This window comes from Protopterus annectens, chromosome 2.part1 (assembly GCF_019279795.1).
Source record: "Protopterus annectens isolate FY-2018-M chromosome 2.part1, PAN1.0, whole genome shotgun sequence".
Taxonomy (NCBI): Eukaryota; Metazoa; Chordata; order Ceratodontiformes; family Protopteridae; genus Protopterus; species Protopterus annectens.
Genome location: NC_056729.1, coordinates 513,315,837 through 513,342,102, shown reverse-complemented (window position 1 = coordinate 513,342,102; position 26,266 = coordinate 513,315,837). Strand labels below are relative to the sequence as shown.

Here is a 26,266-nt window from a genome sequence, read left to right as displayed (position 1 = left end):
GCTTTTTTTATCTCTTTAGCCCCCTTTTTTCTGTCCGTATTTAGTGTGTGTGTATCAGGCTTCCCTTTAGTTCTCTCTCTTTTTTTTTTTTTTTTTTTTAAATATTTAGTGTTACCCTCCTCTCGCTGGTCGTTAGTGTGTGATTGTGTGTGTTTGCGTTTGGGGCCTTGTGTGCGTGTGTAGTGTTTCTTAGTTTTGGGATATGTCTGAGGCCCCAAAGCCTATTTTTTCTAAATGCACCGAGTGTGGCCATAAGCTCTTCCCAGCGGATGGCCACACTCTGTGTGTTCGGTGCCTTGGGGTTGAACACCTGTCCTCAGGATGCACGATTTGTGCTGGGTTCAACCCCAGGGCACTGAAAGAGCGGAGGTCAAAGCTGGTCCTGGCCGGACTTTTGCCCCCCGGAGTCGGCTTCGGCCTCCGCTACTCCCGTGGCACCTCCCCAGCCTGTGGTGGTGGCCACTCTTGCCCCCCTTCCTCCGGCCGGGATTCAAACTCCCACTAAAGCGCCGGAGGACAGGGAGGCCAGGAGGGAGAAACCGAGGGAGAAGCACCACAAGCAGCGGGCCAAGGCCTCCGCTTCACCCCCCCCCCCCCCAGCTAAGTGGGCTTCTCCCTCCACGGCTTCCAGGTCTTCTCCTCCTCAGCTTCGATCCCCTTGCTTCTCCCCGGGACTGGAGGAGGAGGAGACCCTATCTCCGTCGAGGTCATCGAGGCAGCACTCCAGGCCTGCCTCGGTGGCCTCGTCGCGATCAACCTACAGCCTGTCTGATGCAGACTTGGACCGGATGATGAGAAGGTTCATCCAGGCCCAGCTGCAGATGGGAGTGCTCCTGCCCCCCCCCCTTTGGGGGGGTGGGAGCTCGACACCCTTTTTTGCTCCGATAGCTCCTTCTCTGACCCGCTTCCCGGGTTCGGAGCGCTTGGAGCTGGGGGTGGGTCGGCGCTGACAGTACTGGGTACTTCGGATCCGACCCTACCCTCGAGTCTGTCTGTTCCATCGTCGGATCCGACCTCTCGGAGCCATGGCCCAAGCTTCGGATCCGAGGGATTCAGTGTGCCTTTGGCTCCGTCCAGTTCAGAGCACACTGGTCCCTCGGATCCGACTGTCTCTGCGCCGGTTCCGATCCCTTCATCGGATCCGAGTGGGAGTCGGCTCTCTGAGCCCAGGGAGAGCGGCTCCCCCTCGGCCTTCGATGTAGTGTAGAGGGCTCTGTCGAGAGCATCCAGACCTCCGGCCTTTGTCTCTGCTCCACCCTGCACTCCCTCTCTGCTGGGTCAGGCTTCCATCACCCAGCCACAGGGACAGCCTGCTTCGATGTCCCAGGTTGTTCCTTTGGAACAGGACATTGCTGGTGAGACCTCCTCGGACAGCCCCCCCCCCCCCAGGAAGTGCCTCGCAAGCATAAGTGTAAGAGGAGGCAAGTGGACTCCCCCTAGTCCTTAATAGAGGACACGGACTAAGATGAAGGGGAAGGCTCCCCAAGGTCACCCCCTGAGGATGTCTCCTTTGGAGACATCATGGAAATGCTTAGGCTCGGGGGGGGGGGGGGTCTGCCCCCAAGGCTTCCTCCGAAGAGTCCGTGTTCCTGGAGGCATTCGAAGCAGGCCCGTCTACCTCTTGGGTGTCCTCTCCGGCCGACCCCCTGGTGGACCTTGTGACCACCAGGGCATGGAAGGAGCCGGACACTGAGGAGCCTATTCCCAAGCGCCCGGATAGGATCTTGAGCCCCCCCCGCAGACCCGCCACATTGGAGCAAGTATCCCCCTATAGATGCCATGTTGATGGCGGCAGCCACTAAGAGGGAACTAGCTCAGGAGAGCCCCTCGGTCTATCCTCCGAGCAAGGAGTCTCGCTTGATGGATCGCCTTGGGAAGCAGGTATTCAGTTCACCGACCTTCTCCGTAAGGTCTCTGAACTACATGGCACATGTCATCAGGATGCTGCGGGATCTTATTAAAGAATACGCTGCTTCCCCCCCCCCCCGGAGTCCATGTCTGCGGAGGACAAGCAATTGTACTCCACTCGTATGGCCACTCTGAGATCTGTTTCTAATACCTCTATGCGGCTTTTGTCTCATGCAACTGAGGGAGCCGCTAGAGCTAGCGGAGCGGGCCTAGTTATGAGACGCCAGGCCTGGCTCCGACATTGTGACTTCGCGGAGCCCTTCAAGGCGTCCTTTGCGAATGCCCCCTTTGATGGTTTTGCTTTGTTTGGCAAGACCGTTCACGAGACACTTGTGTAGAGCGAGAAGGACGGGAAGACGTTGTCTGCCATCTGAGTCTGCTTCTCTGCTCCCCAGAGGTCCTTTTCCAAGAACCAAAAGGGACAGAAGAAGATGTGGTTCCGGAAATCGCAACATTCCCAACCTGCTCCGGACAACCAGTCCTTCCGTGGCAGAGGAGTACAGGGAGGATGCCGCCCTAGAGGCAGAGGGGCAAAGAGAAATTTTGGGTCCAGAGAATCCTTCTCTGATCGGCCCACGCAACAGCCCTGAAGGGTTGCCCGACTGCTCCACTCTGGAGGCAGTCGGGGGGCACTTCTCGAGGCACCTGGCAGCATGGGAGTCCATCACTTCAGACCGCTGGGTGCTTCGGATTATATCCAGAGGTTACAAAATTCCTGTGCTACATGTTCCCAGACTCAAGAACCTCCCTTATGTACCACCCGATCAGAGGGAGGCTGCAGCCGCAGAAATCCAGCAGCTGCTAGAAAAAAGGGCCATCCAACCCGTCCCCCCAGACCAGCTCTGATTAGGGTTTTACTCCAGGTTCTTTCTGGTGCCAAAAAAGACGGGGGACCTGAGACCAATTCTAGACCTTTCCCTCTTGAACCTGTTGGTAACCAAGGAGAAATTCCGAATGGTCACTCTTCAATCCATTCTCCCCCTGTTGCGGGAGAACGACTGGATGTGCTCAACAGACCTCAAGGATGCGTACTACCACATGTTAATGGTCAGGCGATCCAGGAGGTTTCTCCACTTCCGGCTGGGAGCCAGCCACTATCAGTTCAGGGTCCTTCCCTTTGGCCCTCACCACAGCCCCCAGGGTGTTCACCAAAGTTTTAGCAGTGATAGCGGCCCACCTGAGACTTCAGGGAATGCAGGTCTTCCCGTACCTGGACTACTGGCTCCTGACCGCCCCAACAAGGCATCTACTCTGCTCAGCCAGAGATTTTTTTCTTCGCCTAGCCCCCCAGTTAGGCATCACGATCAATATGGACAAATCTTCCCTTGCTCCGACACAAGTGATAGACTTCATAGGGGCCAGATTAGATACGAGAAGTCTTCGAGCCTACCTCACTCCAGAACGACTACAGAATCTGAGTTTACATGTGCGGGCCATCCTCCAATCAGAAGCTCCACCCGCAGAATTGGTCCTGAGGGCACTGGGCTCTATGGCAGCGGCAATTACACTCCTTCCATGCGCTCACCTAAACATGAGGGTACTGCACTGGACCCTTCAAGTACAATGGTCCTTTCAGCTTCTTCCTCTCAATCACCCTGTCTCTATCAGCAAGGCTTGCAGGAGGGCCCTGTTATGGTGGCTTCATTCCCCAGACCTCCATACAGGTCGCCCCTTCTGCGCTCCACCTCCTCTTGTCACGGTGACCACGGACGCTTCTTGCCTCGGGTGGGTGGGGCATTGCTCAGGCAGAACAGTCCAAGGCGCATGGAACGAGGCAGAGACCTCCCTGCATATCAATGTTCTGGAGATGAGGGCAGTGCTGTTGGCATTGCAAGCACTTCACAACCTTCTTCCCGTAGGAACTATTGCGATACAGATGGACAACATGTCAGTTGTCTGGTATATCAACAAACAGGGGGGAACCAGGTCTTACCCTCTCTGCCGAGAGGCCATGAGAGTGTGGGAATGGGCGATCTCCACCAACCGCTTTCTGATCGCAACGCATATTCCGGGATGGTCCAACGTTCTGGCGGACAAATTCATCCGCACTATTCTTTCCCCTTACGAGTGGTCTCTCAACTCCCGAGTAGCGAAGTGGATTTTTGCAAAATGGGGACAACCCTGCTGCGATCTTTTTGCCTCTCCCTCAAATATGAAATGCGACAACTTCTTCGCCCTGATTCCCCCACCAGGGAAGCCCCGAGAGATGCTCTAGTGCATGCTTAGCCGCCCGGTCTACTTTATGCCTATCCTCCTCTACCCCTGATGCTAAAGATGTTACAGAAAGCCTCTCGGTTGGGGAGCAGAATGATCCTCATTGCCCCATTCTGGCCTCGACAAACTTGGTTCCCTTGCCTGTGGTCTCACTTGGTGAATCCTCCCTGGATTCTGGATCCCAGCCTGGATCTGATCTCCAACCCATCAGGCTTTTACCGACCCCGAATCTGGACAGCCTGAAGCTGACAGCTTGGCTGCTCCAGTTCCACTCTTAATTAGGACTCCCGGTATCTCTTCACCAGTCAAAGCCATCTTGGTGGCAGCGCATAAACTTTCCACCAGGAAGATTTACCGCAGCAAATGGAAACGCTTTTTCGTCTGGGTGGAACATCATAATCTGGACCCCTTCACTGCTCTGCTAATGTCCGTTTTGGACTTCCTTACCGGGCTTTTTCAGCAAGGGGATAGCTGTTCAACAGTCAAGGTACAATTGGCAGCCATCTCCCATTACCACGTAGGACACGAGACAGGTCCTTTGATGTCAGCTAAACTATGTAAAACCTTCCTCAAGAGTACTTTTCTGCTCAGGCCCCCTATCATAGAAGCCATACCCCCTTGGGACCTATCGCTAGTTCTTCAGGCCTTGACTGCTTATCCTTTTGAACCAGCTGCCTCGGCTGATCTTAAATACCTGTCTTGGAAAACAGCATTCCTGGTAGCCATCACTTCTGCAAAAAGAGTTTCGGAACTTCAAGCTCCTTCCGTAAAACCCCTTTACTTGGTTTTTCATCAGGATAGAGTGTACCTCAGGACCAGTCCATCCTTTCTACCTAAGGTGGCCTCAGAAACCAATATCAATCAGTCCATTAATCTTCTTGTTTTCTTCCCTAATTATCAAAATAAAGGAGAATACAAGCTGCATTCTGTAGATGTGCACAGGCAGCTGCGTTTCTATATTCATAGGACTGCTGGTCACAGAATCTGATCAGCTGTTCATTTCCTTTGCCAAATTCAATTTAGGTAAAGCCGTTTCGAAGGTCACCTTATCACACTGGATTTCCCAATATATCCTTCTAGCTTATGAGACTTCTGGGAGGCCCGCACCTCAAAGGGTTCATGCACATTCCACTCGCTCCATATCTACTTCTGCTGCATTCAGATCTAGAGTCCCCTTGGATGATATTTGCTCGGCAGCCACTTGGGCCTCATCTCATACCTTTATTAACCACTACAAACTGGACGTCCTTTCCAGAGGGAGAGCATCCTTTGGCTCCGCAGTGCTCCGGAACATTCTTCCATGATGGCCGCCCAAGATTCAGGTAGCTGGGGACTCTGTCCCACAGGTTGCTGGCAAATGAAGTCCCTACTCCAGATTAAGAAGTTATGTACTCACCAATCTGAGTAGGTGGCTTCATTTGTCTGCAACCATCCCCCCCTCCTTCCCCCTGACCTTCAGAAGAGTTAGATGATGGTATTTTTACTGCCTTTTCCTGTTGGGATACCTATTCAGGTATATAGGAGGGCAAACTTGATCTGAGGTCATTTGGGGTTGGCAGGGGATTATGGGTGAGGGGAAGAGCTAGCAGCTCGGATCTATAGCTGTATAAATAGTTGCCGGCCCGGATCCGATATCGGATCCAAGACCCACAGGTTGCAGACAAATGAAGCCACCTACTCAGATGGAACGTTATGGTGAGTACATAACTTCTTATTCTCCATTTTAAGGAGTGCATCGAGTGAGTGCATTTTGAGATTTAGACTTGTAGCATTGCCCTCAGTTTTTTGCTTGCCTGTTCCTGTTACGGTGGTGAATTTGTCATTTGAACCTTGCCTAAAAAGGCACTATGAGGGGCGGCAGGAGCCTTAGCCAGTATCTGAAATCCCAGATACTGGCTGAATCCCTAATCAAACTTTTTTTCTGGGGATATTACTGCTGAGTGGCTCCTGTAACATCTTATGATCTGATAGTGACACCTGTCTCCGTTTGGTTTTGGGACTCCTCAAATATGCCTTGAGGCAATGTGATCATTAACAAATATGGATATTTCAGTGCAGTTTTCATCAGATCTAAAAGCATGATAGGGACAAAATCCTGTATAGGAGCGCTTTCTGCACTTTAAACTCAGTTTCAGTAGTACACAAGTATGCTCTAAATGCAGAAGTGCATTGTAGATGAAGCAATTTGACTCCTAGCCTCTGAGTAATGCTACCTTGTTATTGTCTGGTTCTTTGTTTTTTAGGTGGGGAGGTACATTAACTGGACTCTGTCTGAAATAGTATGGGGCAGCAAGGGCTTTAGTCAATATGTGCTGAAACCTTAGAATGAGGGGTAAAAGCCGTCCTTGGTGCTGCAAGTTGGTGTGTGCAGCAACTCATCCCAAGCAAAAACATACTGGATCCCCTTCAAATAACACACATTCAGTCATTTGAAACCAATCATTCTTTTTCTGCATCATCCTCACAGAAGGAGGATTTTGTTCAATGCCCAGGTCTTGCCAGCATTTGTGACATGCATGGAGAGCTCAGAAATGACAGTGAATTTTGCAGTCTAGGTCGTTAACATGCCACATGGACTAACAATGTAGTTCATTGTGAATGGTCTTCAGGGTTCCTACAATGTCTGAGACCCTAGCAGCTGGAAGACTACTCAGTCGACTTGTTTTTGTCTAGCCTTGAGTATGTGTACGTGACTAGTCGCCCACCACCAGTACATTATGTACTAGGCTTGGATAGTTATTTTTTTGGTAGTAATCTGAGTAATGGTTGCGATAGTATATTTTTTGGTATTTGATTTCTGCTGAGTTTCTTTTACAGCCTCGGCATTAAGATATTGTTTCAAGTATTAGTTGTAGAATGCTTTGAAGGTGTGTGGTTCTTCTAGACTCCATATCTAAATGATGCCGTAATATTAGCTGAATATTTCTCTCTCGCAGATAACTTTGGCAAGCTAAGTAATGGTTCATTTTTTGTGAGCTTCAGGCAATTGCTACATTACCTGAGTAGACCAATTGCTACAAGGCTGGCACCTGAGGAAGTACAAGCTGGCCTTTAGTCCAAGCCTATAGAAGTGTGGGATACAAGACTTGTACAGTAATTGATTTGTATGAATAAAGTATGAGTGCAGTATCATAAACATTGGTTAGTACAATAAAATATTTACAGTAGAGTAGATATTGGTAGGGCTGTAATGTAGAAGCAGCTAAAGCAGTTTAATTTAGTGGTCTGACAGCATTTTTAAATGTTCTAATGCAAATAAACTAGCAGATAAAGTGCTTGGCTGTACATGTTTGTTCTGCTGAGTGTTTATTGATAAGGTACCTTTTTAAATATTGCAGGACACAACATATTCAGAAGAAACTGTAATCGGACCAGTTTTGGATTTGTCTAAAATTCAGTCTGTTTCAACAAGGCAGAGTGCTGCTGTTGATGGTTGTCTAGACGACGATATGTTTGTTCCTGCATCAGAATGTAAGAGCCTTTTTGAGTGATTTTTGTACTGGTGAAATAACGTATTTCTATGCTAAAGTTTGTTTGTCTCTTTCGGCTTTTCCCGGTGAGGGGCCGCCACAGCGGAACTCCGGTCCGCTAATGATTGGCAGTAGATTTTTACGTACTGGCTTGCCGGGCCTAACGCACAACCTTCAACGAAGAACGCCCATTCATGCATGTCGCTACACAGAAGATGCTCTGAGAATCGAACGAGCAATGTCTGAGGCGACGACGCTACCGCAGCACCACCACCGCAGTTCATTTCTATACTAAAGTACAGTTTTTTAATTTTCTGAAATATTCATAAAAGGGACTTTATCCCAGATATTTTTTTCAAGTATCTTTGTTTAGTCTTAGTTTTGGTTATGGTTGGCAGCATTACTTGGAAATAACTTTGTTCTAAACATCAGATGTTCTGTAGTCCTATCTCGCCTTCATTCTTACTGATGGGATCGGGGCCGATCCTCGGCTCCGACTTTGCCTGTTTGCAAGCTGGAAGTCTTCTAGTTGGCTCATGGCTAGGTAGGTATCCCATGGTGCACCAGTACAATCCCCAGATCTCGTTTGCCGTGTCGATGAGTTCAGATGTGCTTCTTCTAGGCTGTGGCGAAGTCTTGTACATTTTCTTCAAAATTTTGGATAAATCTTCTAATTTTACATTTTGATACTGTTTTATAGCTTTTTATAGCTATAGTTAGTGTAGTGTTCCATTTAGATAGCGTTTTTTTAAGTCCCTTTTGTGTGCAATTCTTTAAGTATAGTTGGCCATTGGCCTTATAGTACTTGGTATCCTGTGTGCCAGTTTTCTCTTGGTTGATTTAGATATATAAACTTTATATGTTACGGTTCATACCTTTGATATTAGTTGTAGGTGGCTTTTTTGCGCTTAGTTTAGACTTTGTGTGCTTGTTTAAACATATAAGTAATAAATGTTTTGTGGAGCTTCCGCTTGTTGATATTTCCTGTATTAGTGCTGCAGACAGAAAGAGGTTCTGTTGACCTTGTTCTTTGTGTTTTCTACAAATTACTTATTCCTGTTCTAGTTTGTGTGCGAATGTCTCTACTTGTTTCTGTCACCCCAGGTCCAGTTTAGTTAGAGGACCTAGTTTTCCTTTCTTTCCTACCCGGGCTATGCCCATTTTAAGTTAGAGGACCTAGTCCTCATGGTGTTTCTTACCAGTTCCTGTAGGGCTAGGCCCGTTTAAATTAGAGGACCTAGTCCTCCCACTTTCTTTACTCTGTGTGTGTCTCTCTGTGTGTGTCTGTCTGTGTGTCTGTCTGTGTGTCTCTCTGTGTGTCTGTCTGTGTGTGTCTGTCTGTGTGTCTGTCTGTGTGTGTCTGTCTGTGTGTGTCTGTCTGTGTGTGTCTGTCTGTCTGTGTGTCTGTCTGTCTGTGTGTGTCTGTCTGTGTGTGTCTGTCTGTCTGTGTGTGTCTGTCTGTCTGTGTGTGTCTGTCTGTGTGTGTCTGTCTGTGTGTGTCTGTGTGTGTCTGTCTGTGTGTGTCTGTCTGTGTGTCTGTCTGTGTGTGTCTGTGTGTGTCTGTGTGTGTCTGTGTGTGTCTGTGTGTGTCTGTGTGTGTCTGTGTGTGTCTGTGTGTGTCTGTGTGTGTCTGTGTGTGTCTGTGTGTCTGTGTCTGTCTGTCTGTGTCTGTCTCTGTCTGTGTCTGTCTGTCTCTGTCTGTCTGTCTGTGTCTGTCTGTCTGTGTCTGTCTGTCTGTGTCTGTCTGTCTGTGTTCATCTTCTGTGAGATGTCTAAGGAAGGCGAGGACAATCAGCCATCTGGCTTTAAGAAATGTGTAAAATGCTCACAGATGAGGTCCATAACGGATGGCCACAGTAACTGCATTTACTGTCTTGGCGCCATCCACTTACAGGAAACTTGCTTGTTTTGCCACTCTTTTAGTGCTAGGGTGTTGCAAGAAAGAAAAAATATGGTCATCCTAAAAGGTCTCCTAAAGCCTTCTTTTGAGGAAGATCTGGCTAGCTCTTCCTCTTCTGCTAGATCTCAGGGATCTAAAAAGGAAAAATCCAAATCTTTTAAGAGGCCCTCCCCGGCGCCAGCTGGTTTCTCGGAGCCGTCTCTTAAAATTACTAAGTCTGACAAAATTACTGTCTCATCGGCCTTTCTGAGTTCTGAGCCGATTGAGAGTTTTACTACTGTCGTTAGAGGGTCGGCACCAAGTAGTTCGGAGCCGACCACTGAGAGTATTCAATGGAGCCAGTCTACGAACCCTTTACTGGTCTCGCCTACATTAAAGTAACCCATACTGCAAAGATCCTGTTCTCCTACTCTGTCCTCCAGGTCTTTCAGGAGTTTATCGGAAGATGTGGAGAGGGTAGTGCTGAGAATTCTGAAGTCATCTGCCTTACCTAAATTGTTTGCTCCGACCCAGACTGTTCCGGGGCCACTTGAGTCCGTCCCCCCTTCGGTAATTCTTCCTCAGAGTCATGCTGGACTTTCGGAGCTGGAGTGTTTGGTACCGCTGGTGGGAACCCTCTGTTCCAGCTCCCCTTGAGGTTGTTTCGGAGCAGAGTTCTGCTCTGACACACTGTGCCATCCGTGTGTCTAGGAGCCGAAGATCCCCAGTTGGCCCCGACAGGGATGCCTGGACCTGAACCTCTTTGGTTCTGAGCCTCCATTTCAGCGTGTCGGTGAGGGTGAGCTTGGACCCTACGTCTATTTCGGAGCTGATGGCTCCGGAACTAATGGCATCCTTGGTTGTCTCTGAGCCGAGGAGGTCGGCATTCGAGATGAGTGTGCTGTCTCTGTCATCAGCTCCTACCAGGTGTACCGGCACTCTCCTCGCTAGGGCACCTACTTCTGTCTCAGCTCCTACAATCTCTTTGGACAGCAGAGACTTGCAGCCTCAGGAGCAACCGGCTGGTGGCCTCAACTCTTCGGAGGAGCCCCCACAGAAGAGAACATGCAAGAGGAAGCATGTAGACTCCCAGAATAAGTTTCTTACCTCTGACACTGACCTCGAGGAGTCAGAAGATTCCCCCAAGTCGTCCTCTGATGATGTCTCCTTCATAGACATCCTGGAAATCCTTAAGCAGAGGTGCGGCTGGCCCACTGTCACCCCTTCTGATGAGTCTGTGTACCTGAATGCTTTCGGGTCTCAACCTTCTACCTCTTGGGTGTCTTGTCCTTCGATCTGAAGGAGCTAGTTAGTCGAAAGGTGTGGGATATTCCTGATGCTGTGGAGCCAGTTCCCAGGAGACCAGATAAGTTTCTTTCTGCACTCAGGGGAAATGAATTTTTGTCTAAAGGTGTTCCCGTAGATGCCATGGTGTTGGCGGTGGTTCCTAAGAAGGAGCTAGCAGAAACTTCTGTTCATCTGCTGAATGAGTCTCGAACGATGGACAGATATGGGAAGCATATCTTCTCATCAGCGACATTTACTCTTAGATCGCTGAACTACCTTACACACTTCACGAGGCTTCAGAGAGATCACTTTAAGGAGTTAGGAGATTCTCTATAAAGTACATGTACTGAGAGAGTCCCTGATAAGGTGTCTGCCCAGTTGTCCACCTTGAACTCTTATCGTCAACTCATCCATGAGGCTTATCTCGTATGCAGCCGATGGAGAAAGTAGAGCAGCGGGCTCGGGAATTTCCCTAAGATGTCATTCCTGGATTGCATTTGTGTAATTTTGCAGAACCGTTTGTCTACCTTTACCGATGCCCCCTTTGGCGGTTCTTCATTGTTTGGACCCAAGGTAAAGGACACACTCTCTTGAGCAAGAAAGAAAAACACTCTCTGCCGTGGGAGTACGTTTTACTGTCCTCCCTAGACCATACCATAAGGGTCAGAGAGGTGGTAAAATGTGGTTCAAGAATTCCCAGAGGTTTTTCCAAGATGCACAGGGTGACTCCTCCTTCAGAGGCAGAGGAGGAGGAGGAAATGGTAGACATCGCCATAGAGGCAGGGGCAGACCGGAAAACCAGGGAGGCCGCAATTTGTTACGGGTCCGACCTTATCAGCGCTTCTGATGTCGGGCCCGACTGTGCTTCTCTGGAACTGGTCAGGGGTCGCATTTCTTTGTATCCAGAAGCCTGGCTAAGTATCACTCAAGACAAATGGGTACAAAGAATTACTAGAAGTTGTCGTACCCTTTTCTCTGCCACCCTATGTTCCCAAGAAGATCCCAGATGTTCCACCCAGTCACAGGGATCAGGCAACTGTGGAGGTCAACAAGTTGCTGGCAAAAAGAGTCATCCAAACCGTCCCAGTAGACCAAATAGGATCCGGAACTTACTCCAGATTTTTTTTAGTGCCATAACGTACAGGAGACTGCAGGCCCATCTTGGACCTTAGCAGATTGAACGAATCAGTAAAGGACAAGTTCCGGATGGTGACACTGTTGTCTATTCTCCTGTTACTAGGGAAAGATACTTTTGGATGTGCTCAATAGACCTCCACGATGCTTACTACCACATAAGTGGACAGGGCGTTGAGGAGTCATCTACGCCTCCGACTGGGAGCCAGTCATTACCAGTTTCTCACTCTGCCCTTTGGTCTCGCCACAGCCCCCAGAGTGTTCAAGTGTATGATAGTAGTGACAGCTCACTTGAGACGTCGAGGATTCCAGTTGTTTCCATATATGGACGACTGGCTCCTGATGGCCCCCACCAGGCATCTACGTCTTCAGACCAGGGACGCTACCATTCATCTTTGTGCCCAGTTGGGGATTTCATTCAGTTGGGAAAAATCTACCTTATTGCCCTCTCAATTTGCGAATTTTATAGGCGCAGAGATGCACAGTAGACATGTTTGGCTCATCTGCCAGTAGAGAGTTCACAAAATCTGGTTCTTCATATTCAACAACTTCTCCCCCTATGAAAAGTCAAGGCCAAGGCTGTTCTGAAGCTTCTTGGGACCATGGCTTCCATCATACTACTAGTGCCACTAGCCAGACTACACATGAGGGTTCTTCGGTGGCTGCTGTCATCCCAGTGGTCCTTTCAACACCTACCATTATCTCATCACATGCTGCTGACAGACTCTTGCAAGAAGGACCTCATTTGGTGGACTCAACTCAACCAGTTAACCACATGGGCACTCTCTTTGTCCCTCGCCAACCCATTGCCGCTGTGACCACGGATACCTCACAGGTTGGGGGGGGGGCATTATCTAGGCAGGACTGTCCAAGGCACATGGTAAGATCACGAGGCTCACCTGCATATCAATGTTCTAGAGATGAGGGCGGTGCTCCTGGCGTTGCAAGCATTTCACGACCTTCTTCCTCTTGGGACGATTGCAGTACAATCAAACAACATGTATGGTATATCAACAAACATGGTGGAACCAGATCATGCCCATTTTGTCGAGAGGCCATTCGTGTTTGGAAATGGTCAATATCTTCCCAGCGTTTTCTGGTGGCAACGCACATTCCAGGGACAACCAACGTGATAGCCGACAAGCTCAGCCGGGCAATCTTGATGCCTCACGAGTGGTCTCCGAAACAGGAAATAGCAGAGCAGATTTTCCACAGATGGGGACAGCCTTGCTGCGATGTCTTTGCCAGCCCGATCAATGCCAAATGCAGCACCTATTTCTCTCTCTTCCCTCCTCCGGGGGAGTCACCCAGAGACACAATCGTTCATGATTGTCCCCTGGGTCTCCTTTATGCTTTTCTTCCCTTTCCTTTCATACCCAAGGTTATATTCAGAAAGCGAAACAGCTGGGAAGCAAACTGACATTGCCCCTTACTGGCCTCTTCAGGTTTGGTTCACCTTTCTTGGGCCTCTTCTCCTAGATGACCTTTGGATTCTGGACCCAGTGCCAGATCTCTTGACGCACATGTCAGGTTTGCTTCATCCCACGTTACACACCCTCAATTTGACAGCTTGGCTGCTCCAGTGCCATCCCTAGTCAGGCTTCACGACTTCTCATCCTCCGTGACTCATATCCTAACGTCTCCTCATAAACCCTCCAGTAGGGGACTATATTCCAGTAAATGGAGGAGATTCTCTATCTGGGCTGTTTAAAAGAATGTTGACCCTTATACTGCCTCCATTCCGGTGGTTTTGGAATTCCCGTCTGAGCTTTTCCACCAAGGATCTGCGGCTGCCGCTATCAGGATTCAATTGGCAGCAATTTCTAAGTTTCATCTAGATTTACAAGATTCTAATCTGATGTCACATAGGCTGTGCAAAACCTTCCTCAAAGGTGCCACTTTAAGAGATCCCCTTTTCAAGAACCTGTTGCTTCATGGGATTTGAATTTTGTGCTATCCAAATTGACGTCTCCGCCCTTTGAGCCTTCTCATTCATCGTCCTTGAAATTTCTGTCTTGGAAGACTTTTTCTGGTGGCTATTACATCTGCCAGAAAGTAAAACCCCCTTATCTGATTTTTCACAAAGACAAGAGTATCTCTTCGTACTAATCCATCCTTTGTCCCCAAGGTTTGTTCCCATAGCACTTTGAACCAATATATAGAATGGTGTTCTTCCCAAATCATTCCAACGCAGCAGAATACAGGTTTCATCAGTTAGATATTCATAGACAATAAGGTTTTATTTGTACCGGACTAAGGAATTCAGGAAGTCAGATCAAATATTTATTTCCTTCGAATCCAGATCAGGTTTACTAGTTTCCAAAGTGACCCTATCAAATTGGATATCTAGCTGTATAGCTTACATTTACACCTCCGAGGGTAGGCCTTTACCTTTCCAAATCAAGGTTCATTCTAAGAGATCTCAGTCTACCTCTGCAGCCTTTCAAGCCAGGGTCCCACTTGATATCTGTGCAGCAGCAACTTGGGCTGCCCCTCAGACATTTATTACTCATTACAAATTGGATTTAACCTCCAGGGGTAATGCATCCTTTGGTTCCATGGTACTCTAGTATTTTTCCTTGAGCCACCCAAGAATAAGGTGGTAGGGACGCTGTCCCATCAGTAAGAATGAAAGCGGGATAGGACTACAGAACATAAAGAAGTTATGTACTCAACATAACGTTCCATGTTTGTAGTCCATCTTGGCCTTCATTCTTATGAACCTACCTTTCTACCCCCATCCTGAAAGTACCTAGAGACGGAACAATATTGTTATCATTATTCACTGTTGACCTTTTATTATTGGCTTCTTTCTATGTTATTTCTCCAAGTTAGCAGCAAACAAGATCTGGGAATTGTACTGGTGCACCAATGGATTCCTACCTAGCCACGAGCCAACTAGAAGACTTCCAGCTTGTAAATAGGCCGAGTCGGAGCCGAGGATCAGCTCTGATCCCATCAGTAAGAATGAAGGGCGAGATGGACTAAAAACATGGAACGTTATGGTGAGTACATAACTTCTTTTTATTAAGGGGTATTCGTTTTTGATGTCTGCTGTTAAAATTGATGTACTTTTCAATGGTGCTTTTCTCCAGATTTGCTTAAGGGGAAGAGGGTTGGAGAGCTTACTTGAAAATTCTTAATTTCTGCGCAAATGCTCCCAAGTATGGGCAAACTTGCTAGCTTTGTTTATGCAGAGGGATAACGTCTTAACTGTTCAAGTAAAGTAAGTTTGACTAGATGTTCAGTCATTTGCCAGGGGAAGAGCCCTGAAGCCTGCTTGACTCTTTGTAGAGCAGGGACAGGAGAGCATGTGTCAAGGCATGTAGCTGTAGATTCCCAGGTGGAGACCAGATTGTACAGAGGTGCTGTCTACAAAGGAGTGAGCTTTGAGTGCATAGCACTGGAGGCCATTGGTTGTGATAAGTGCCATTGCACGTAACCCCTTAGATGCTACAAGTGGTGCAGGGGACAGTAGGGCTAAGTGAAATGGCTTTCTGAGTGACTGTTTAACAGACTGTACTGAGTTTGAGGACTAACGGAACTTAATGGTTGATCAACTGCAATATCGGAGATCATGTATGAAGTATCTGGGCATGGTGTGCCTGTTATAAATAGAGATTGCACACTCTGCTTTCTGCTTAAAACACCAGTTTTATATAAATTGTTCATAGGTGTGAATAGGAATTTGTGCAATCAGAACAGAATATTTGTTTTTTTTTTGAGATCTTGTAGTGTTTTCTGCAATAACTGGAAATGTTTCTGAGGTGGGGGGGGGGGGGGTGCAGGGATGAAAATCTTGTTAATCCGCACACACAGTGTTTCAAAATGTCTTCCAGTGCACAAATTATATACCACATCCACCTTTTGTGACTGCTACTATTTTTGCAGTTTTTTTAGAATTCAGTTTGTTGTCACTTTCATGGTTGCCCTTGCCTTCCACCACCTAAAATCCTATAGAAAAGTTAACATTTTAATGTACAACATTTTAGTTAATTTTTTTCATGCCTTTACTGCAATGATACTATATATTGCCTTAATTTCTCTGGGCATGTGATATTTTCATGCTCTTGTTCAAGGTCTTAAAGTCTACCTCCAAGGGTTTAACAATTTGAATTCTGCAGATAAGGTGCTAACTCGCCTATCTTTGTACTCTAATACCCTACAAAAAGAGCAGGCTTGTATCTTAGCTGCTAATTGAATTGTGTTCATGATCTCTGTCTGTTTGCTATTTTCTTTAGACTGATATAGTTCACTTTACCAATTATGTATCAGTGAAAAAGTGCGCAGCATGAAATGCATGTTTGAAAGTCATTACTGCTTCTTACTGACTTACATTTGAATGAAACTCATTAAGCACGATGAGCGCCACTTTGAGCAGAAACAGTGATCGAAGGAGGTTAACGAGTGAAGCAGTGAGAAAATGTGTATGTAATAGGGTTTGTATAACTTTTTTAATTTTAAATGTGTGCAAAGGGTCCTTGGGGAAAACTCATTGATAATGGGGTCAGCTGAACAAGTGGGAATTCAGCACTGTGCCCTTGCTTTATCATATGGCATCTTATCCTAGTGCCCAGTACCCTTGGGTCTACAAGCCTTTTCCACACACCCAGACTTTCCCTGGAAGGGCTGGGGCCGGAGCAGAGCTTCAGGAAGTTGGGGTGGTTAATGTCAAGCTGTCACACCACCTGCCACATCATCTGCAAGGGGATTTTTATTAACTTTTTTTCCCCTTCACCTCTCCTGCCAATGCTTTGTTTTTGTCTGGAGTGGACATCATTTCCACATTACTTGGCTTCCACACTACCTCTCTTTCTCCCAACCCAATTCTCAATAGTATGCACCCTTCTTTGTGTTTCCAGCCTCCTCTGGGGAATAACCATGAGACTGTCCTCTCCTACTGCTCTATCAGATGTTCTTGTTTCACTGTTGCAGTCATCACACTTGGGTTGTCTGCCTGCAGGTAGCCCTCAGTCTGCCCAAATACCAGAGTTTTGGGATTTCTGCTTCGGATGCTATCACCTCTTCCATGACGTCAGGTCATCAGGGGTATAAAGCATGCAGCTGAAGCCATTACAGCAGCTTTTCTTGCCGCACGGGAGCCCTAAGCAGAAGCAGTTCGCAAGTGCTGGTCAGCCGCTACCTGAAATTTGTTTTTTCTAGTTTCAACCTGAAGTCTTCTAAAGCTAAGTACCCCTTTGCGGATCCTTTTTTTCTTGCTCTAACCGATGTCAGAAAAAGTTAACAGTTGTCTTGCCTGTGGAAAGCAAATACCTCAGATTTTCTTTCATACTGCGTCACCTGGTTAGGCCCAGACCATGGCGTTCCTCACTGTCAGTTTTGTGCTTTATTCAACGTCCAAACTATTCGTTGTCAGGCTATCTTTGTCGCTAAATTCTTTCGCCCTTGTTCTTTGTATTTCGAAATAGGTTCATTAAACCATCCGACTACCGATCTTCCGAAAAAACATAAGGATAAAGACAGACCGCATAGGTCCAAAACTGCCGCCGACACTTCCGTTAAGCTAGTCGCCAGTCTGCCTGTACTCAGTGAGGTGCTTTCGCAGTCCGATACCCGCTTCTACTGATTTGCGGGCCTCTGCTGAGACCCATTTGGAGTCTGGTATGCCATGAGATGCTTTAACTATGGAACCTGTGGATGTCTCTTATCTTGGATGGGTCCGGAGCCGCTGTGCAGGCACCGGCTTCTGAGGGTGTACTCAGACCTTCCGATGTTCGTATTAAACCTAATACTTCGTTTTTGACTAAAACTACCAAATTTCTCACGCCCAGAGTTCGCACTACGCCTAGGAAACAGATGACCAAAGCATATTCTCAAGCTCCCATGCCTCAGAAACAAATGCTTAGAATGATTGAAGACCTTATTACTTTAATTAGGGGAAGTCAGCCTTTTCCCCTCTAAAAGACAAATAATTGATTTTCCTTCTGATTCTACAGACCATGAGTCCGATGACTCTGACCCCTCTGATTACAAGGTCATACCCTTATCCACCTGTGAGGATTCAGATGCAGAGGATTCCATTCCCTCTGCCTCCCCTCAGAGAACTTTTCTTTCGGTGAAACCCTGCATATACCCTAAGAGAGCATTTCTGTTGGGAATGCCAGGAATACCCTCAGTCCAGAAACACTCTGGGAATTTTTAGATTTGCCTCAGCACAGGCCACTAGCTATACCCCCTGTCCTGGATATTGTAGATGATGTCTTCATGGAATCAGGTCTACCCGTGGTACTTTATCTCCAGCTCCTTGAAAGCCTGACAGGTACTATAGAGTACCTGCCTCTCACAAATTTCTCTCTAAAAGTCCTACTGCGGATCCAGAGACCATTTCCCAGGGACCTAAAGGTATTAAGGCTACTACAGCCAAAAACCCTACCCCTTCGGACAGGGAGTCTAGGGCTTTAGACAAATGGGGTAAGAAAGTATATACCTCTGCAAATCTTGCCATCAGGGCTTTAAATTGCCAGTTTCACATGTTGAAATACTAGCAGCATATTATGGAACTAATTAAACACAAATTGTTGATTCCTGACTGTGCAGAAAATAAAGATTTACAAGAGCTAATGCATTCTGCAAACCAAGTTGGTAAACATACTTTGCAGTGTGGTTTTGATGCCTTAGAAGCATCTTGCAGGGCTGCTGTCACTGGGTCTGTTCTGAGAAGGCATGCTTGGCTGAAGGAACAAATCTTGCCAGACCATGTCAAAGCAAAATTGCTAGATGCTCCATTAAACCAAGAATTTTTGTTTGGCCCAAAAACAGTTCTTAGAAAGATGTAGGAAAACGCTAAATATATGCACACTGTTAAAAGATTTCTTACAGGTACACCCTCCTAGATTCAGTAAGCATTGGCCCTCAAAAAACTTTTCCTTTCCAGTCCCTCCCAGGCCTTCTCAGTCCAAACCCAGGGGCAACAGACCGCAGAGACTACAGTCTCAAGGTATGCACAGATTTAAACAATGGAGTACTCCCACATTAAAAACAGGCAGTGTTAAGCCACCCCCTTATGGAAAAAGTTCACAATGACTTGTCCTTCATCGTTCCCTGCCATGCCCAAGTACTTGCACCCATGCCCTGCTTGCAAAAAACTGGGACTAAGTTAACCAGGACCGATGGGCCTTAAACATTGTATCCCAGGGATACAGATTCCATTTCCACTCACGGCCAACCCCTAGTGGATTGCCAGACCTTCCTCCAAACCAGTGGGCAGAGGCCCAAAAGCAAGTGCTTTCTCTTCTCAGTATCGGGGCTATTCAACTTGTTCCAACAGAGCAAAGGGTACAGGGTTTCTACTCCAGACTGTTTCTGGTGCCCCGAAAAGAGGACTCTTGGCTCCCTGTCCTGGATCTGTCAGTTCTCAATACCTTCCTGGTGGTAACAAAGTTCAAAATGCTTACACTACAACAGCTGCTTCCTATGCTAGCCAAGGACTCCTGGCTGGTCACCCTAGAGTTGAAGCTTATCTGCACATCCCCATAAGGGAATCTTGAAGGAAATATTTACGTTTCAGGGCAGGCTCCATGCATTCAGTTCTCTGCACTTCCCCTTTGGCTTATCTACTGCGCCCAGGGTATTCACAAAGTGCCTGGCTCCAACCATTGCATACTGCAGGCAGAGAAACATTCAAATTCCCCCATACCTGGACGATTGCCTTATTCAGGCGGAGAGTCAGGAGCTGCTACTTCAGCAACTGACATTTGTAGAGACTCCTAACTTCTCTGGGTATACCATCAGTGAAAAAAAATAATGTCTGGTACCCATACAAAAAAATTGTACTCCTGGGAGCAAGCTTGAGCACCACTTCCCAGATGGCATTCCTCACTTCACAAAAACAGGTTTATTTGACAAATTACTTCAAACTACTGGCCACCCAAACCTAGCTATTTGCAGGAAAAATACTGCAAGGCGTAGGGTTCATGGCCTCATGCATTCTCCTAATTCCATATGCAAGACTGCATATGAGGAAACTTCAATGGTACTTAAAAAGTCTCTGGTGTCAACATTCTCAGGACCTGAAAAAAGTGATTCCTATCATTCCTTCCCTAAGGACAGAGTTCCTTTGGTTGGCAGAGCCCTGCAACCACAACAAGGGATTCCCTTTCACTAAACTCCCCCCCCCCCCCTGCCGCCCAAGCCCTGACAGTAGATGCATCAGACTATGCATGGAGGGCTCACATGGCAAGCAAATGCATTCAAGGCAAATGGAGCCCAGGACAAATGCACCTGCATATCAATCAAAAAGAAATGTTAGCTGTGCAGAATGCACTGAAAGCCTTCAAATATCTTATCCTTCCAGGAGAACTCTTGATAAGGACAGACAACACCACAGTCATGTGGTACTTAAGCAGGGGGGGAACTCATTCCTACACTCTCTGCAGGCTAGCCATGGCTTTGTGGAACACAGCCTTGAGCAACCAAGTGCACCTGCAAGCTCAGTTCCTGCCAGGCAAACAAGATTCACTGGCAGATTACATAAGCAGAAATGTAATGGACCCACATGTGTGGAAAATGGAAACAAACTCATTCAAGCTTCTAATCCACAGGTGGGGGACACCAGAGGTGGACCTCTTTGCTTCCCCCCAAAACCATCAATTGAGCAAATTTTGCACCAGAACAACCCACAGCCAAGCTTGAAAAGTGGATGCCCTATCCTTTATATGGGAAAACCTCTCAATCTATGCCTTTCCTTCTCTGACCCGCCTCTCGAAAGTACTACTCAAAATCAAACATGACAAGCCAAGGACAATCCTTATTGCACCAGACTGACCACGCCACACTGGTACCCACTTTTACGCAGTTTGACAACAGTGCCACCCTGGCACCTGCAGCAGAGACCCCCTGTCTGCTGTCCCAGCAGTAGGGCCAGATTTTGCATCCTCAGCTGCAAACCCTGAACCTAGCAGCCTGGCTTATTCCCTGAATGCATCACCAGCAGCTCTCAGCAAACAGGTGCTGGATGTCATCCTTGAGGCCAGGAGGGCCTAGTACAGGGAAATCCTATTCAGAAAAGTGGAAAAGATACTGTTCTTAGAGCCAGTCTCAGGGAAAGGAGACAGCTGTGGCCCACCTTACCTCAAATCCTAGATTATCTAACAGAGCTACTACACAAAGGCCTATCCTTCTCATCAATTAAGATTCATGCCTCTGCCATCTCAGCTCATTACACCACTGATCCACCCCTCTTCTCTCACCCACTGGTCAAACAGTTCCTGAGAGGAGCTAACAATGTAAGACCCCCTAGGAGAGCTCCCACTCCTGCCTGGGACCCTAATTTTGTACTAGAGAAGCTCACGCTTCCCCCTTTTGAGCCTGCAGCTAGAGCAGAGTTAAAATTCCTCTCTTGGAAAACAGCATTACTTCTAGCCATCACTTCAGCAAGAAGAGATTCTGTTACAGGCCCTTATGGCTGTTGAACCCTTCATGATCTTCCATGGGGACAGGGATTCCCTTAGGACTAACCCATCATTTATGCCCAAGGTGGTGTCCAGTGTGGCTTTAAACCAATCCATCCATTTACCAACCTTTTTTCCTAATCCTCAGAATAAAGGGGAAAGGATCCTATACTCTTTGGATGTGGACAGACAGCTTAGGTTCTACCTTGACAGGACTAAACTTTTCAGAAAATCTGACCAGCTGCTAGTCAGCTTTGCTACAGGGGCAGAGGGGAAGGCCATTTCGAAGCAAACCATCTCCAAATGGATAGCACACTGCATCCATTTCTGTTACAAGCACCATGGAAAACCTACCTCGCAGGAGATCAGTACCCATTCCACTAGGGCGACATCATCCTATACAGCATTTCTCAGGGGAGTCCCTACCAGGGACATCCTGGAAGTTGCAACCTGGAGTTCAGTACACACCTTCACCAAGCATTACCACTTGCCTATCTTTTCTAAATCCAGAGCTGGATTTGCTACAGCTGTCCTACAAGGCCTGCTAGCTAGCCCTAATACTTCTTGACTGCCTCCACCCTTCCTCAGCTTTGGGAATTGACCCAAGTGTGTTGAGTGCAACAATGAAAGACGAAGAGCATAGTACAGTTGTGTACACTTAACCATAAATGTAGATGTTAGTGTGTTCACTGTTGCAGTCCTGATTACCCTCCCTCCAGCTCCCTGACCTTTCTATACTTTCTACCTATCCCCTTTTTTGGCCAAATCTTATGGCAGTGATATTTACTTTTTACTGGAAGTGTTCCACACAATATAATTGCTTCCTATTTTGGGGGCTCCTGACATCTGGGGCAAGAAAAACGGATGTAATGGCGTCGGCTGCATGTATTTTTTTTTTTTTTTTTTTTTTACCCCTGACGGCATGGAAGAGGCGACAGCATCCAACGCAGAAATCCCAAGACTCTGGTATTCTGACTGAGGGCTAACTGAACTGCAGGCAGATAATGCAAGTGTGATGACTGAAACAGTGAATACACGCTATCATCTACATTTATGGTAAGTGTACACAACTGTACTTTTCTCAAGCTGCACATCCAAACCTGGGTCAACTGGGCTGTAGTCATTGCTTTATCACTCTGCCACCAGAACAGCTGGTGTTTTTAAAGATCATGATGGGCGACTGTGTTCATTCCTAAACTGTACCTTTGGTTGATATTTTGTATTAGGCAGGGTCACAAGACCTAGTTTGGCTATGAGCAATTCAAAGAACTATCTTTGTGGGAAGCCAGAATTCTAACATTGTCTTGACCTCTCTTTTTTTTCAAACATCACATCGGATGTCGGTAAGCTTTCCATTTATCATTGATGGGTTCGGTTTAAGTCTCTACCCAAAATGACCTTCTCCCTGTTACCTCAGATCTCGTTTGCCGCATAGCTGTAAAGCTGCGTTTCAGCCTAGCTCTAAGCTAAGTGAAAGTTTTTTTATATTTGTGTGAAAAATTTTGGATATCTTCATATTTTTTTTAAGTGATTAGTTTTTCTAGTGTGTTTTCTTCTGTCTGACCTTGGTTTTTCCTCCCGACCTGTAGTTTTTGTTGGTACACTTTCAAGTACCATTGTTGGTACGGCCTTTCCTCCCTTACCCTTGTGGTATTTCTTCAGTACCATAGTTGGTATTGTTTAACCCATTAGCTGTCTTTTATTTTGGTATTTCCTTTCTTTTCTCTATCATACCAATGTATTATATTTGTGACTTTTTTTAAACGGAGTTGACTTTGATTATAGTTGGATTATACAGTTGGCCTGTGGTGTTTTTTCTCTATCAAGATGTCAAATAAGGGTACTTCAGGTTTCATGCATTGTACTTCATGTAAGGGCAAGTTACCTAACAGTGATTTTCATGATGACTGTGTATACTGTTTGGGAGTGTCCCACCTTTCAGTGCAACCGCCATGTGACATTTGTCAGAGTTTCAGTCAACACACTCTTAATGAGCACAAAAATGAGTAACCTTTTAAGAATGAGTTTGTTTCCCTTCTCAGAGGCCATTTTTGCGATGGAGGTCTCAATCCCTCCTAAGGACAAAGAGATAACACTGATGTTCGTGTTGCACTGTTGCAGTCATTACATTTGAGTAATCTTCTGGCAGGTTGCCCTCAGTCGGCCTGAATAGCAAAGTCTTGGGTCCTGCGTCGGTTGCTTTCTCCTCTTTCATGACGTCAGGTCGTCAGGGGTATAAAACATGCAGCCGGCGCCATTTTAATCAGTCTTTCTTGCCGTACAGTGCCCGAAGCAGAAGCAGTTCGCAAGTGCCGGTCGGCCGACTGAAATTTTCGTTTTCAAGTTTCAGAACTAAAGTCTTCAAACTAAATCTAAGTACCCCGTTGGGGAAACTTTTTTCTTGCTCCTTACCGATGTCAGTAAAAGTTAATAATTGTATTACTTGTGGGAAGCAAATACCTCATAAGGATTTTCATTTGTACTGTATTCCTTGCCTAGGGCCTGATCACAACGTGCCTCGTCTGTTTTCTGCTAAATTTAACCAACGCACTATTAAGCTTCAGTATATTTTTGCTTCTAAATACTTTGATTCAAGATTTAATTATCCCGAAATGTCGTCTGTTAGCAATCTGACTACCGGAATTCACAAAAAACGCAAGGTAAAAGACAGACCATCGAGGTCCAAAACCGACGACAAAGCTTCTCCTAAGCCAATTGCCGGTTCGCCGGTACTCTGTGAGGTGCTTTCACAGCCCCTAATGCCCGCTACTTTTGAGTCACAGGCCTCTACTGAGACCCATTTGGAGTCCGGTATGCCGCAAGATTCTACAAGTATTGAACCCGTGGATGTCTCTCCCTTGGATGGGTCCGGAGCCGCTGAGCAGGCACTGGCTTCTGAGGGTGTTTTCAGGCCTCAACATTTGTATATTAAACAGACGCCATCATCAAAAACAAGGCCAAAATCTACTTCTGTGTCTAAAAAAAACTACGCATGAGCCACATGCTCAGGCCCCTATGCCTAAAAATTAAATGATCAAAATGGCTGAGGATTTAATTACCTTGACCCCCTCCCTGTTAAGAGGCCTAGGCAAGGCACTGATTATGAATCTTCAGATCGGGTTTCCATTTCTTCTGATCAGGAATTTTCTATCCCATTTTATGAGGACTGTGATGCAGAGCTTCTCCTCCTGAGGATTACTCTTTTGGAGAGACTTTGCATACTTTAAGGGAACATGTTCATTGGGAGAGTCAGGACTTCTCAGAATCCAAAAAGAGGCTTTGGGATTTTCTTCTTCTTCGTCAGCATAGGCCTTTGGCTATACCTCCTGTATTAGACATTGTTGATTGTTTTCTCAGAATCTAGCATGGCTCCTGATTCCCTGCCTCTGTCTCTTAGTAAGCCAGACAGATATTACAGGGTTCCTGACTCTCTCAAATTTATTTTCAGAAATCCTGCAGCTGATCCTGCAACTATTTTTTAGGGTCCCAAGGATGTTAAGGTTTCTACAGCCACAAATCCTACCCCTTCAGATAGAGACTCCAGGATGCTGTATAGATGGGGTAAGAAGGTTTATATGTCTGCAACCTTGGCAATCAGGGCTTTAAACTGCCAGTTTCATATGCTTAAATATCAACAGCATGTTATGGGCTTACTGAAACAGAAAATGTTGATTTCTGAGTGTGTGGAAATAGTTACAGGATTTATTGCATTCAGCAGAACAGGTTGGAAAGCATACTTTGCATTGTGGTTTTGATTCCTTGGAGTCCTATTGCAGGGCTGCCATAACTGGATCTGTGATAAGAAGGCATGCTTGGCTCAAGGAGCAAAATCTGCCTGATCATGTTAAAGCTAAATTGTTGGATGCTCCTTTACAGCAGTTGTCTGTTTGGTAATAAGGCAGAAGAGGTTTTAAAAAAGATGGAAGACAAAGCTAAATTTATGCAAACTGTAAAAGATTTCTTGCAAGTGCAGCCACCCAGGTTCAGTAGACACTGGCCTACTAAGAACTGGTCCTTTCCAGTGTCCAACAGAGCCACTCTGGGCAAACCCAGACGCTCCAAAGGCTCCAGGTTTCAGTCACAAAGATCTTGCAGGTCAAAACAATGAGGTGCCCACCTCCAAATGAGGAGGTAGTAAAGCACCACACTACAGTAAACAGTCTCACTGATTTTCCTCTGCCATCTCCAAGCACTTACCTTTTGGCAGCCCCTTTGGGGGGAAAACTAGCACACTTCATGCTCAAAATTGGCATCTAATTACCCAGGACAAGTGGGTCTCTTACTATAGTATCCCAGGGGTACAGATTTCATTTCCACTTGTTGCCAATTCCAGACGGATGGCCAGATCTGCCACGAAATCAGTTGGCAGAGGCCCAGAAACAAGTCATGTCCCTCATGGGTATGGGGGCTATTCAACCAGTTCCTGAAAAGTAAAAAGGACGAGGGTTTTATTCAAGACTTTTCCTGGTACCCAGAAAAGACACATCATGGCGTCCAATTCTGGACTTATCCATTCTAAATACTTTCCTGGACATTCCAAAATTCAAAATGCTGTCTTTACAACAGCTACTGCCTGTGCTAGGCAAGAATGCTTGATTGGTAACTCTAGACTTGAGGCATATCTGCATATCCCAATCGGGGAATCTTGCAGAAGATACCTCCGCTTCAAAGCAGACTATTTGATTTACCAATTCTCTGCACTACCCTTTGGCTTACGTGCTGCATTCAGGGTCTTCACAAAGTGCCTGGCACCAGTAATTGCATTTTGCAGAAAAAGAAACGTTCAAATTTATCCATATCTGGAAGATTGTCTCATTCAGGCAGAGGACAAGGACACTCTTCTTCAGCATCTGGCGTTTGTAAAAAGGCTTCTAGCATGTCTAGGGTACACTATAAATGAAAAGAAATTACAACTGATACCCTCTCAAATAATTACATTCCTGGGTGCAAGCTTGAATACAACT

General features: G+C 46.6%; 1 protein-coding gene across 1 annotated transcript in view; it reads left to right on the top strand.

Annotated features, from left to right (window-relative positions):
• Nucleotides 1–26,266, top strand: part of TACC3 (transforming acidic coiled-coil containing protein 3) — a 1,197,606-nt gene that overhangs the window by 222,227 nt on the left and 949,113 nt on the right. Inside the window, exon 4 of the mRNA XM_044063460.1 lies at nucleotides 7,461–7,593. Within this exon, the coding sequence (XP_043919395.1) occupies nucleotides 7,461–7,593 (133 nt within the window). The remainder of the gene's footprint in view (nucleotides 1–7,460; nucleotides 7,594–26,266) is intronic.